Source organism: Sorghum bicolor, chromosome 1, assembly GCF_000003195.3.
Source record: "Sorghum bicolor cultivar BTx623 chromosome 1, Sorghum_bicolor_NCBIv3, whole genome shotgun sequence".
Classification (NCBI taxonomy): Eukaryota; Viridiplantae; Streptophyta; class Magnoliopsida; order Poales; family Poaceae; genus Sorghum; species Sorghum bicolor.
The window spans coordinates 68987247-69000841 of NC_012870.2; the positions used below are offsets into that span (position 1 = coordinate 68987247).

Below are 13595 nucleotides of genomic sequence, written 5' to 3' on the forward strand. Positions count from 1 at the left end.
ATGCCATTGTCTCTTTCTGTACTTGAGTTTGGTCTGCATGCTTTATTTTTTATATATCTTTTGATAGATCTAGACACTACAATCTAGACCTGTAGGATCAATGTGGTAGTTCTAGCACATGAAAATGAAAAGAGAAGACTATTTTTTTTAACCTGAATCCCTAATATAGTTGTAGTATCTGAACTCTACTCAACACACTCACACCGCACACACCGACACACATGCACACCCCTAGAAACTACAACCTATACACATCGCGTGTCTTTCTGAAGATCACCGAAGCCGTACAGACCTCATAGACGACGGGCACGTCATAATCCCATTATGGCGCCACACGAATATCTAGAACCTATAGAAAACAAATATGGGAAAAATCTCGAGGCGCGACACCTGAGTCATCCCAGTCGGGAATCGAACTCAGGTGGGTGGCGCTCCCACTGGCTATCTGCGAAAGTTAACTTCACTTATAGCAATACACTGTTTTTTATTTGTGTTTTTTACAACATGAAAAAGAAAGACTTATATTTTTATCTCAATTGATTTCCTGTCTAATTTATATTGACTACTTATTTGGGTACCTTTTCGTTTCCAATTCATTTTGAGATAAAAATATTATTTTTTTCATAGTTTTTATTTAAATGTCGCCTTTACTACTTGTGTTATACATGGACCGTTTATTTAGGTATTTTTTTCTTTCCAATATTTGGCCACTTTTTCTTTCCAAACTCAAATGTTACTTTTTTTTCTTACTTTATTATTTCAAATTAACTATTTCTTAGTTGTATCCTGCACGGACTCTTTGATTTAAAGTAATACATTAGATCATCTTAAAACCAAATGGTTTATATTATTTTCTTTTTTCATTAATCTTGTTATTTCTAGACTCTATCAGCGAACGGTCAAATTCTTTTTAACAATATAGTGTATCAATATATAATAGATTCAATTAGTTTAGGACTACCAACCAACGTTGTGTGCGTGATAACTAACAAGAACGAATGTAATTGCACGGTCTATTACAAAATCCACTGCAGTGTTTACTGAATTTAGTAGTGCCTTGTTGTATATTCTTCGCATGTACTAGCAGAAAAAAGAAGGAAAGTTGTACTGGAAAATTTCAGAATTCGGTTCAATTATATCCAATCATACCTTCAAATTCTGGGGGTTTGGGATGAAGATCATGTCCAATCATATCTTCAAATTTCAGGCCCATTTATGTCAATTGGACAGGAAATCAACCCACTAAATGAGACCCATGAAACTCTTATATTTCACGAAGACAGAAGGGGCAGGCAGGCGCACACCAAAATGTAAATATTTTCCAATAAAAAAATGTAAATATTTTTGAAAGGGAGTTCGTTACGAAAAAAATGTCTTCGGCACGAGCCCCGAGTCTTGAGGACCTGAATAAACTTGCTTAAAACTCATACCTGACTTAACATGCTCAGAACTCATGAATTACGAAGAGTACATAACCAGCCAAAATTTGTAAGTCAAATGTCAAATCATCTATGAGCTAAACCTAGTGGGGTAATATTCCACTTCGAACTATAGCTTCTAATTGATTGAATGTTGTGATGCGTATATCATCACAAAATTTATTTGTGCCGCCATTGCTTTTAGAAGGCATTGTTTCTTACAACCCCGCTGTGGGATGAATTGCGTCCATGAGTTTGTACCGTTTTTCTTGAACACCAGCAACACCCATTTGTATCTCAATTATTGTATGCAGAGGTATCTGCAGGAACATATTTTTAGCCACAGTAAAATAATCAATTACTACCTCTGATCAGAAATATAAGTCCATCTATGTTTGTGTTAAGTCAAATTTGTTTAAGTTTGATTTCTAATATTTATAAATATATACATGAAAATCATTATGTATTATAAAGATAGTTTCCATAATGAATTCAGTCATGCCAAACTATGTTGTCTAACTATACAATTTTTAAGATATTGATAGCCAAAGCTAAACAAGTCTGACTTAGGACAAGCCTAGATAGACATATTTCTGACCGGAGAAAGTACTGTTGGCACAAAATGCCTTACCTCAATATTTGGGACTTCCTCGAGTGGTTTGTCCGCAAAATATGCATAAAGTGCTCTTAACACAGCCTATACAGAATATTCTTCTCAGGCATCTACAATAGCTTAGTACCAAAAATAACAGAAGAATGAAAATGGTGGTCCTTACCTGGTGAGCTATGACTACAACTGGAGCACGCTGCCGTTCAAGCTCAATTATTACAGGTTCTAATCTGGACAGAGGAATTTTAAGATTAAGTATCAACACATATAAGTAACTGAATCATGTATAGAGGCATGCAATAGTATCAAGTAGGCCATACCAACCTTTGAATGACGTCAAGGTAGGATTCTCCTCTTGGATAACGATACCTCAGCTTGTCTTTTCTTCGTGATCTGAGAAGGTATATAACATGAGGCAAACAGAATGGGGGAGGGGTGCTACTGAAAAATTGTGTAATAACAAGGGTCCCCAATCAGATTTACAAGCTAGTGGAACGTTGACCAAAATTTCAGTGATGAAAGGGAATTTTTAACATAAAATGCCATGATATCAGTGAATTCACGTACTCATATTCTTCAGGTTTACTTTTCTTTATTTCATCGTATGTCATCCCATCACATACCCCAGCATTTATCTCGTCAAGAGCACGCCATTGTATCTGAACACAAGGAGAAACAAGTAGTTTTGGTAACACTTCTATAAGTAGAGGACAGTCTTGCTAGACCGTTTTCTATCACCTATGATAGCTAACCTTTGGAAAACCAATGATCGGATGTGCTGTTAATATTGTTCTCTGGAGTGTGCTAGTCCATATCTGAAATCATTGTCATTGTTGCAAATGAACTTAATGGTTATTTTTTCCTTCACTGAACGGAGAAGCAAATGGCATACTTACAGAGGCAGTCCGCTCGGACTTCAGTCGCTTCTCCACAAAGCTTGCAAGCTTTCTTGAATAAAGCTCACCAACCTCACTGCATACCAATTATTCCATCACATGAAAGTCAAAAGCAGAATGCAAAATTAGCATACACCAAGAATTGCCCAAATATTGCATCCATGCAAGCATAAGCAAAGATGGATGGATTTACTTCTCCCATACATGTAACTCCCTCTCTTTTTCCCCCTTTCAAGGTAAGCTCACAAGTCCAATTTACAGTACATATATCACAAAGTTCATCAATGATAATATAATAAATAAGGGCAAGGTGGTGTTTGTTTGTTCATAACTTCATTCCTACTTTACCGCAATGACATACAGTTCTCCTGTGCACTTAAGTAAAAAAAATGAGAGCAAAAATTAGCAAGAAACGATTTTTTTACTTGGACTTGATCTTCTGATGTTTCACTTCTACTGGTTGTGCATGTTGGCATGCAAGACCGCGAACATTTGAAACTTACTATGGATTTTTCCTTAGCATGGCACCCAAATTAAAATGACAGCAAAGAGGTAAATAACAAAAGGCAGAACAAAGAAATCAAAGATACTAATGACAGAAATACAAATAAAGAAACTAAGACCTCAAAGAAGAGTCTCCACCAATTCTTCCTCTGACATTATCCATACTTTCGCCATGTCTTGTTAGCAGGATAGGACGAGGCGTCAGATGACAGTTAACCTGTAACAATACATAACCCAGTTGAAAAAGCTCATCATGATTTGATCTATATCTGTCAGTGGTGTGTTGAATTCTCCAGGTTCAAGCGAGAAAAAAAGATGCTGTGAGGATTCACTGTTACTCAATTACCACATTGTGAGGATAAAGAGCAGAGTAGAAATTTGACAAAAATATTCATATAAACATAAAACTAATCAGATAGACCCCAGCAGATTAGATAGCTGTATTATTGAATCACTAAACACAACACAAATTATGATTTGACCTACAAGGGTACACCAAACTGCAAAGGTATCCAGTAGTCTTAATGTGCGCACAACAAAAGGATATGATTTTCTGTGTATGTACCAAGAAGAAAACAATCCGTCCAGGCAAGTAACCACTTATGTCATTAATCTGCATGAAAACCAAAGTAGGGTATGAGATTAGGAATATGCCACTAGAAGCAAGGCTGCAAGGTATGCCATTAGTATATATATGCAGAAAGTCAATTTGTCTTACATTTCAAAACAGTGCATATGCTTCTACTCGATATATTAGTATTTGTATGATAAGCAAAAGAACCAGTTCAAGATTGTACAATTAAGCAATCATAAAGTAGCAATATCACAGGGAATAAAACTTTTGATATTACTTTTACATGTGCCACCTGACTGTTCATACATACCTTTATTTGGCCTCCCTTCCCACTAACCATGTCAATCATTTTTATGTAAGAACCTTCTTCCACAGGTTCATAGACCTGAAAAGGTTTCAAAATGTTACAGATAACTATACTATATTCTCTTGACAAAAAAATTGTGTTCCTATATAATATAATTTGGCAATTATAGACCTTTTCATAGTAGGTCAATCGCTCTTTGAAATCTTGTACACCAGCTTCAAAATCTGTTCTGTAACATCAGACAATGATTGCATAAAATGGTGCACCAACAGGATGCAAATAGGCAGGCAAATAAATTTATTTCTTACTGCTCTGCATAATCGGGACTTTGTTGAACTTTCAATCGTATATTTCTCTCAAGAACATCTTGGTCATTACATAATGTTTCCAAAAAGATGATCTAGAAAGCAAAGGCAAGGACCCATATGTTAAAGGGAAATAGTAATACACCCCATACAGGAGCACAGGAGCTTAATATAGTGTTCCATAATGTACATATGCGACGCCTCGTGAAAAATCTTATCAGAAAATCTGTTTTGTGCAACTACACAAGATTACTTTGTAAATGCTGTCACAAAACAAAACAAAAATTCTTCCAAAGGAGTGCACTAGATCTTCACTTGTTTTAAACTGTTTGCATTGAAAAAAGAAAAAAGAAAACTTCACACATTTTTTCAATAAATGAGGCAAATGGTCCAAATTTCACTCTTGTGATTGTAGTCACCCACCCTCTCCCTAAGCAAATCTTCAACCTCTCCCCACACTACCATATAACACTCAGAAGAAAGATTTATTAGTCTAGGTTCCAGTTGGGTGGCAGCAACAGGACCATAAGTACCTCAGCAATGACTTTTCTGGATAATCTAATTTGCTCTCAATATGTAATACTTAAGGTTTGGCGGTATAGCGATTTTTGTTCCTGAACTATCCCTCGATGCTCAATTTTGTCCGTAAACATACTAAAGTGGTTGTTTCAGCCTTTAAAGTTTACTTTTTTTTTTCAACACGGGAACTACCCATTTCCATTACGAAGAACGGAAATACAAAGCAAGTAGCATAGTTTTACAGATAAGGCAGATAACCAGAAACCGAAGAAAAAAACCAGAACTGGACCGCTAACGAAAGTCACCCAAACAAAGAACATCGCCAGCAGTCTTAGTGGAGCCTACCAAAAGACCCCCCAAAAAAACTATTCCGGTTTTAAACGATCTTCACCAGATCACCTTGCAGCAAGACTAAAACAAGTCCAAAAGGACCCCCCTAGCTCAAAACCTACAAACGGGAAAACACAAGAACACTCCTCAGTTTTCTTTTAAAGTTTACTTTTAGGCTCAATTTCATCCCTGAACTATCAAAGTGGCCATATCAGTGCTCAAACTTCACTTTTTAGCTCAATTCTGCACGAACTATCAAAGTGGCCATTTTAGTCCCCAAACTTTACTTTTGGGCTTATCCTTGCTCCTCATCCTACGTGGCATGCCACTTTCATTTCATGCCTCATCAGCTCCAGCACTGCTCCTCATCCTATGTGGCACACCATGTTTACTGTTCTAGAGATGCTAAAGCAAATCCTGGATGCATTGCAGCTCAAAGGCCTTCTCCACCAGAACACTCCACCACCTGCACCTGCCTGCAGCCCTCCACCCCATTGGTGTCATGCACTTGTCCCATTGTGCACAGTTGTAGGTCACGCCACCTTTGGCATAGTTAACGGCCCCTGCGGTCACTTGACCCAGCCGTGTCATCACCCGTGTGTATCCCAACATCCCTAGCTCAACACAACCTGCAGTCCTCTCAATAGAGACCATTCACCTCCGCTCGTGATGGAGCTGGGGTTGATGAGGCATGATAATGTGGTGTGCCACGTAGGATGAGGAGCAAGAATGAGCCTAAAAGAAAAGTTTGAGGACTGAAATGACCATGGATGAAATTGACCCCAAAAGTAAATTTTGAGTGCAATGGCCACTTTGGTAGTTTAGGGACGAAATTGAGCATCAGACGATAGTTGAGGGACGGAAATGGCTATCCTGCCTTTAGGTTTTTTCATGGTAATTCCTGTTTTGCTGAGTCTGCTGGCAAGAAGAATCTTTGCATGGTAAATGTATTCTCAGTTCTTTATATTTTAGTGTTAAATCAGAATGCTGATAGCTCCCATGATCCTAACATGGAAAACAATGACGTGTTTCAAATGCTCTGGAGTGGCTGATCCTATATATAGTGATAGGATGGAGTAATGTTTATTTTTTGAGCCAGATAAGACCAAATCTCTTGCTGATATAACTTTTTTATGCATTACTAAGAAGCAACAGGCCATGAGCTATGATCTCCACACCATGGTGCCAAATGCATAGACCATTCAAAGAGGTTTCCACTTTGCAACCGAGCAGTGGCGAAGCTAGCTACAAGCTAGTGGGTGCAAATGCACCACCCAAATTTTGGAAAAACAGTGATTTTTTCTAAAATTTTACCATATATGCACCACGTATAGCACAAGTCTATGCACCCACAAGACAAGGGCACCACCCTCTAATTTGTTCTAGCTTCGCCACTGTAACCGAGAGAAGGTCCTTTAGAGAATGCAAGTACATGGATCCAGTCTAGACGATGATAATACTATTCGCCAACTGTAAACTGCCAAGCAAATTTCTTAGCTCTTCAGGAATGAATACACAAGAGAACCTTATTAGAAGCCACCATTTCTCTATTTAGATCATGTTCACTAGGTATGCATGTCTACTAATTTAGAAGGGAGGGGAGCGGGGAGGGGGCAGGTTACCACAAGAACAAAGATGTCTACAAGGAAAGGTCATTCATCCTGATATACGGAGTGCACCCAACATAAATGATTTGAAAATGTCATAACTTCTAAATGCAGTGGGCATGAATGCTTGACAGCTGTAAAAGTGACATGTGAACAAAAAAATAATCATGAATCATAGCTGACAACTGCCAAACACTACTATTGGCACTTTCTTAATGAAATGACACGTGGCACTCCTGTTTAGTTCGAGATAAAAAATACTATTGCCACTTGGCAGGAGACAAAAAATTCAAACAACCCAAAGGATGCCAATATGCACACAATGATTTAATCATACCTTACATTTTCCTTCAGCCATTTTCATCAGCATGTTTCTCCGTATTCTTGTGCTGTTTGTGGCATCGAAAATACCAACCTGCAGACCAGCTGAAAGTAAATCATCGAGAAGCACTAATGCAGAGCTACCAAATCAATGCCCTACCTGACCACCTTCCTGCATCCAAGATAGCATATCTTCCATTGCTAATGCAGCCACCTGAAAAAGCATGGGGAAGATCTTACAAGAAAAAAAGAAGAAAATAGTATATGTTTCTAGAAAGGCATGCCTGATGCAATTCACTAACCTCGTTGCGTGCCTCCACACCCTCCCTGTTATCTCCACGAAAGAAATCAGCAGTCTGCTCAAAATAACAAGATGCTATTAGAAATTCTTGGACAGGGTTATATAGGAGCAAAACGAAACTGGAATTGCAAGCTATATATTTCATAAAAATAACAAGAACTAAATAAAAGTCTGAGAACAGTAATGGATCCCCCCCCCCTCCTGCCTGAAAAACCAGTACAATGAGTCAATAAGTTGCAAGTACCTGATTAGTTCCATGCTTGAGCCGGCGGTACTACAAAACAAAATAGCAAACACGATTAGTGATACCATACACATGTTTCTCTACAAAATTAGCTTAAGCTAAATGATCACCTTTCCAACATTGAAGTGCTTTGTTTCATGACCTAACCATCTGAGATATCTTGTAAGTTTAGCTGCTGTAAAGGTCTTACCACGAGCTGGTAGCCCAACCTAGAATATCAGCACATGATTAAAAAAGAAATGCATGCATACTTGTCTGAAGGAAAGTAAGGCATCTCAGGAATAGTTCCAGCTATCTGAATATATACATACCATGTTTTAGATGCAATATATAGAGCTGAACCACGCACATCGAAAGGCTATATTTTTGTAAGACTGTGCTGTTTTTTTAAAAAGCAACAAAAGGAAAAAAAAGCCCTCATAGCACTCAATCCAAACCGTTATGCTGCAGTACCATCATTTTTAGGGTTGAAAACACACCACTGCATCCGTTCCCCTCCCCCTACTATAGCACTCTGTCAAGCTCTGTCAGCGTCGCCTTCTCTGGTGATCTCTGTTCTCTCTGATAAGCGGACATAACCAAAGAGAGGTGAGAGGAAAAGCAAGCTGGCACTTGCCTGCTGTAGAATGTGCGATGACTTGGCAGCCTAGGGCACACATCTCCACGTGCTCCTCACGGCTTCTCCTGTTTCATACCATTGCTCTAGATGCAGGGCTTGGTGGGCGGGCAGCTCAGCAACCGGGCACAGTATCAGGCTTGCTCGTCCCCTGATTGGTGGTGGTGGCTTGATTTGAAGCAGTGACTCGATTTCATCGACTGCTTGTTTTGTGCAAAAGAGGGTCCAAGGGCGCCAGGGGGATGGGGTGAGGATAGTAGGGAGGTGACAGACTATTGGAGATATGTATAGTCTAACACATGTATATCATGTAACTTGTACTCCAAGTTGTATCTTGACTATATATATGAAAGCCACCCCTCCCTAATGGTTGTGAGGTGTTCCCATAATTCTCTACATGGTATCGAGAATCCGGGTCCCTTCCGGCTCCTCCATCTACCCCAACTTCTCTTCTTTCCCGCACCACCAACTCCAAGGACCACGGCCACCCACCTCACGACACCTCTGCGCGCGACTTCCTCTGCCCACAGGTCCTTCTCCCCGCGCGCATGATCCCCTCCTCTCCACCCCTCCCGGTCGCGGCTCCTCTCCGCCCCTCCTGATCCCTCCCTGAGCGCCTTCCCATGATACTCTACACAGACGCAGGAGACCTTGCCACTTCCAGATTTGGGCTGGATGTGAATGAGCATGAACCATGTTCATGGGATTAAATGGAGGTGATTCAAGGTGTGATCTGGACCATTGATTTGCTATCTAGTGGTACAGTGCTAGATGAAGCATGATTCGCATCTGCAGTGTTATTTTTGCAATATGGTGAAAAATGATAGCATGGGAGCAGACCCTTCAAATTGAGTGCTATCAAAGAAAGTGCCCCCATTTTTTTATCGGTGCAATACTTAGAGGAAAAAAAGCTTGCTGGATACACAGTGACAGTGCTATTTGACTCATGTACATGAGTACATCAGAACAATTGAACAAATGATGTGCAAACTAGGCAGATGAGGTTGCATATAGACCACTCATATCACTTAGCAAGTTATTCTTTGTGGATTTTGGGCTGAGCAAAAACTTCTGCTGAGATAAATTCTTAGTCTTACGAAACCACTGTTTTTTATATTTTATACAGAAAATGACAATTCTGCAGAAATGGAAGACACTTATGTAGCTTCAAGTTTAAGTAATCTACAATAACTGGGTCATAGTTACCAAGGTAAAATGAACATTCTAAGTGTACGAGATTTACCAACACGATGGCCAACTTGCGGTCCTCTTTTGGCCCATACATCTGATCAGCTACTGCAGCTGCTGCAACAGCGCCTTCTGCTGCTGGCATACCCTGCTGGAGGCAGCAGTCAGAAGTTAAGGTGACAAAAAATGAAGCAACAAGTTTTAACAGATTCAGATGCTGTTACAACAAATATCATAGGATGACAAGAAATCAATCTTTCCACATATATGTGGCAGAATGTAATAATGAACCAAAGAAAGGGTGAAATGGAAATAGGTATCCTCGATATCTCTCTACCCTTTTAGCTTGAGAGTTCAAATTAAAGCAGAAGCCAAGGGTTGATTCTAGCTACTTAACTTCATGAGCTTCAACATTGTGCAACTTTTATTGAAAGAGTGAAGCATTGAAGCACAAGTAGGGGATGCAAGTTTTGTTTATTTCTGGGTAATTGGGTTGATAAAAAACTTATCAATTGAACTAATCTGGATTTCGAAGAAAGAAAAATGGGATGCGAATGAACTGTAGTAACCCAAAAGTACCCACTGGGTACCCAATTGCATCCCTAAACACAAGACATGTTTCTATGCATTGAATGTTGCTGGACATTTGAGATAACTAGGTGTGCACCCTCTACACATGTTATGGCAAGGGCATATTTGTTTCTCTTGCCCACCATTCCCCAACCTTGCCAATGGGCAAGAAAGAAAATGTGCTGAAGTATATTCTTCCTTCCCTGGAACCAAAGGTACCCTAACCAGTTGTGATTTGTGAAGTTTCCCTTTGGTACTTACAATTTAATACTACCTATTAGGACGTGTGAAATAGCTAGTGACATAGCATATAGAGATTATACTTGCTATAAGCCCACGAGTATTAAGTTTTACTAAATCTAGTGACCTGAAGTGAATAATGTACAACCTTTGAGTCAGAATCCAACTTAAAGTTGCTCATCGAAAAGGTTTCCTTTGTTGGTCTTGCAAAGTTTGGTGAGCCAACACCTCTATCAACAAACATTGCCCTTTGTTCTTCCAGTGATGGCGCATGCCCTCCAATTGCACTCTGAGCAAAATATTAGAAAACATCTCTAGATTAATTACATCTAGAACTGCTATATGTATATATATATATTCATAGGGCTATATACAACAGATGGCAAGAAAGGGTCAAAAATCAGTGTTCCTTTCATCTAAACAGGATGAAAATGCCATGCTGGCCATACCAGAGACATAAATCATAGCAAAGTGCATAAGTATAGGCCAAAACTCTTTCAGGCAGAAAATGCTAGCTATTAGGTATTCAAGGTAGTGAGGTACAGAAATCTAAATGATCCAAATCTTGTCAAGAGATAGATTCATCCATTGTCTGGTGTTGCACCAACAATATGTATGAGAAACTTGAAGAAATTGATACTACGTGGCTTATATTCCAATAAGTAAAGGGAAGTTGGTAACTCATGACCATAAATCCACGCACTTCAGCACTAAGTTTTTCTGGCTAATGAACTCAATCAAATTAATTTAACCTAATTTTTATTTCGGGGTGAATTAAATAGCTAAAAGCAAAAGTTAACTGGCTGCATGCTTGAACAAATTATGATGACACTATTGAAGTTACTTCTAAGCTCCCAAAATTCTCACATATTTCAGCCCACAGTACAACTACCTTTTCTACAGTGGAACACCTAAATTACCATAGTTGCATGATTTAAGCTAAGATTTAATCAAACAATGAAACTGAAGTTATACCTTCATAGTGTTAACATAGTGATTCGAGGATGAGTCTCCTTTAGTTGAGCTGTGCAAAATGTCCTTTGTGGTATCATTGTTTGAGGAACTCCCAGTTTGCAATAATGAGCGTGGATTTTCAGTCAAGTTAGCTGCATAAACAACACCTGAGCCCATGTTTGGTGTTGGAACTACATACTTCTCTAAATCAAGCTCCAAACCAGAAGCGAAGCCATTCTGTTTGAATGAACAAGAGAAAATTGGCAGAATGGAAAAGGAAGCAGCATTTACTTTGATACAGAAACAACAGCTTTGTGGGAAGAGTGTTCCTTTAAAAGCATGCGTGAGCCCACACTATTCTTGACCAAAATAATTACTTTAATTCAGTCCTTTATGGTTGGACATATTTTGCAATGTCGGTTCTATCTGTACCTGAGAAATATTGTGGTTTCTCACTTTCAATGGTGACAAGTTAGTATAGTACGTTTTAAATGCTTGCAACTCTTCTTGAGGTAAAAGAGTCATCATCAAGTTTTAATGCATCATGCAAAGATCCCCACTTGTCACAAGTTACAGTTCGAAACAGGCCGTTAAACATCTTGACATTATCCCAAAAGATGGGCATACACTCATACTCTTCATAGTGATATGCTTCGTAATTCTATAATATTTTTGCTAAAATATTTACAGTCCTACTCACATATCTCCAGTAAGTTCATCATGTCAATGTAAACTAATAATAGAAAAAACAACACTTGGAATAAATGTGTTCTCCTAGGGCCCAAAGAATTGTCAAGTCCTGCAACCAAGTAGCAAAACGTGCCAAGTTGTCTACATCTACAACAGCACCCTTGAAAGTAGCAGACTGTTAAGTGTCGACCATTGCTTGGGAACCATTTAGACTGTGGCCAGTGTCACTAGTCGAATAGTTGTTTTCATAACCAATCTTGCAACTTTTAAATTTCTAAGCATATCACTGATCTATGCGCGTCCAAATATAAAATGATAACAGTGAAACAGACCTTGGCCCTGCCTTCTAACCCAGGGTTGATAGTGACATCGTGGGTCCCTCGCACCCTTGAAGGCTGAAAATACTCCTGATGAGCCCTCCAACTAGCTGCCAGGTCAAATGGGGATAACATTTCTGTCTCAATCTGAACCTTGCACTCAAGTACCTCCTTCCCTTCATTGAGTTTAAACACTGCAGTCCTCATTTCAAATTCATTGCTCTGGCAACCGAGTGGTCGGTTAGGTCCCTCCTCAATAATGTACTGAGAACTATCATCTTCTCGCTTCAAAACAAACTTGAAATCCAGCGATTCTAGTAAAAACACAGAACAACTGCTTATAGAATGCTAACAACCAAAACGAAATCCAACTGAACATATACAAAAAAGAAAAATCCTCAGAGACAATCGACAAGTCACTAATTTTCATATTTAAAGCACAACTTGACACACTACATTGTTTCCCTCACACACAAGAATTCATTCATTCCCAATTAAAAGTAGCACAGCCCAATTCCTGAAATATCAGTGCATGCGCATCCCAACAGCATAGCACGGATTGCGCTCGTCCTATCCCAAAACTCGCTATGGAGGAACCAAGGACCTCTGCGGCCCTACGAAGCTATCAAACTCCACGATCAAACCAACCAACTTACCGTGCTGCGAAGGCACGACGCAGCTGAACTCCCACACGGAGGTAGCCGCCCGCTCCAACGGCAGCTGCGTGGGGGAAAAAAAACGAAACGAGTCAAAAATCCGCTCCGCGCACACATCACGCGGAGTAGAGGCGATCCGGAGCTTACGGCCTTGCAGGGGTCCCACGAGCCAGCCACGGGGTGGGAGCCGAAGAGGTGGGGGGCGAGGTCGAGCTCCGCGAGGCGCGGGCTCTCTAACTTGACGGAGACGAAGAGCTGGTCGGAGATTCCGCCGGAGCTCGCCATCGCCGGCGAGTTCGGAGCGAAGCCTTTCTCGTGACTTGGGAAGGTGCCGGAAGGAAGCGCCGATGTCGTGGGCTCGCCGATTCGGAGTGGGGCCGACACGGGAGCGCGATAGGTGTTACGTACAGCGGATATACTTCCAGTGA

The 13595-nt window shown here is 39.9% G+C and overlaps 1 protein-coding gene across 2 annotated transcripts; it reads right to left on the reverse strand.

Moving 5' to 3' along the window:
• Positions 1300-13566, reverse strand: LOC8084714 (6-phosphofructo-2-kinase/fructose-2,6-bisphosphatase). Of its 2 annotated transcripts, none has more exons than XM_021463922.1 (23): positions 13315-13566; positions 13168-13231; positions 12527-12825; positions 11526-11741; positions 10699-10839; positions 9796-9891; positions 8047-8145; positions 7937-7966; positions 7694-7747; positions 7552-7605; positions 7408-7485; positions 4618-4709; positions 4481-4538; positions 4313-4387; positions 3994-4041; positions 3548-3645; positions 2925-3000; positions 2781-2843; positions 2596-2687; positions 2353-2421; positions 2195-2258; positions 2050-2115; positions 1300-1738 (listed from the first exon to the last, which is right to left on the reverse strand). In XM_021463922.1, exons 1-23 carry the CDS (start codon positions 13450-13452, stop codon positions 1637-1639), a joined length of 2172 nt encoding a protein of 723 aa, XP_021319597.1. In that variant the 5' UTR covers positions 13453-13566; the 3' UTR covers positions 1300-1636. The 2 variants fall into 2 exon arrangements, with proteins under 2 accessions (XP_021319597.1, XP_002468029.1); XM_002467984.2 differs by having other exon boundaries at positions 9796-9888; positions 13315-13483.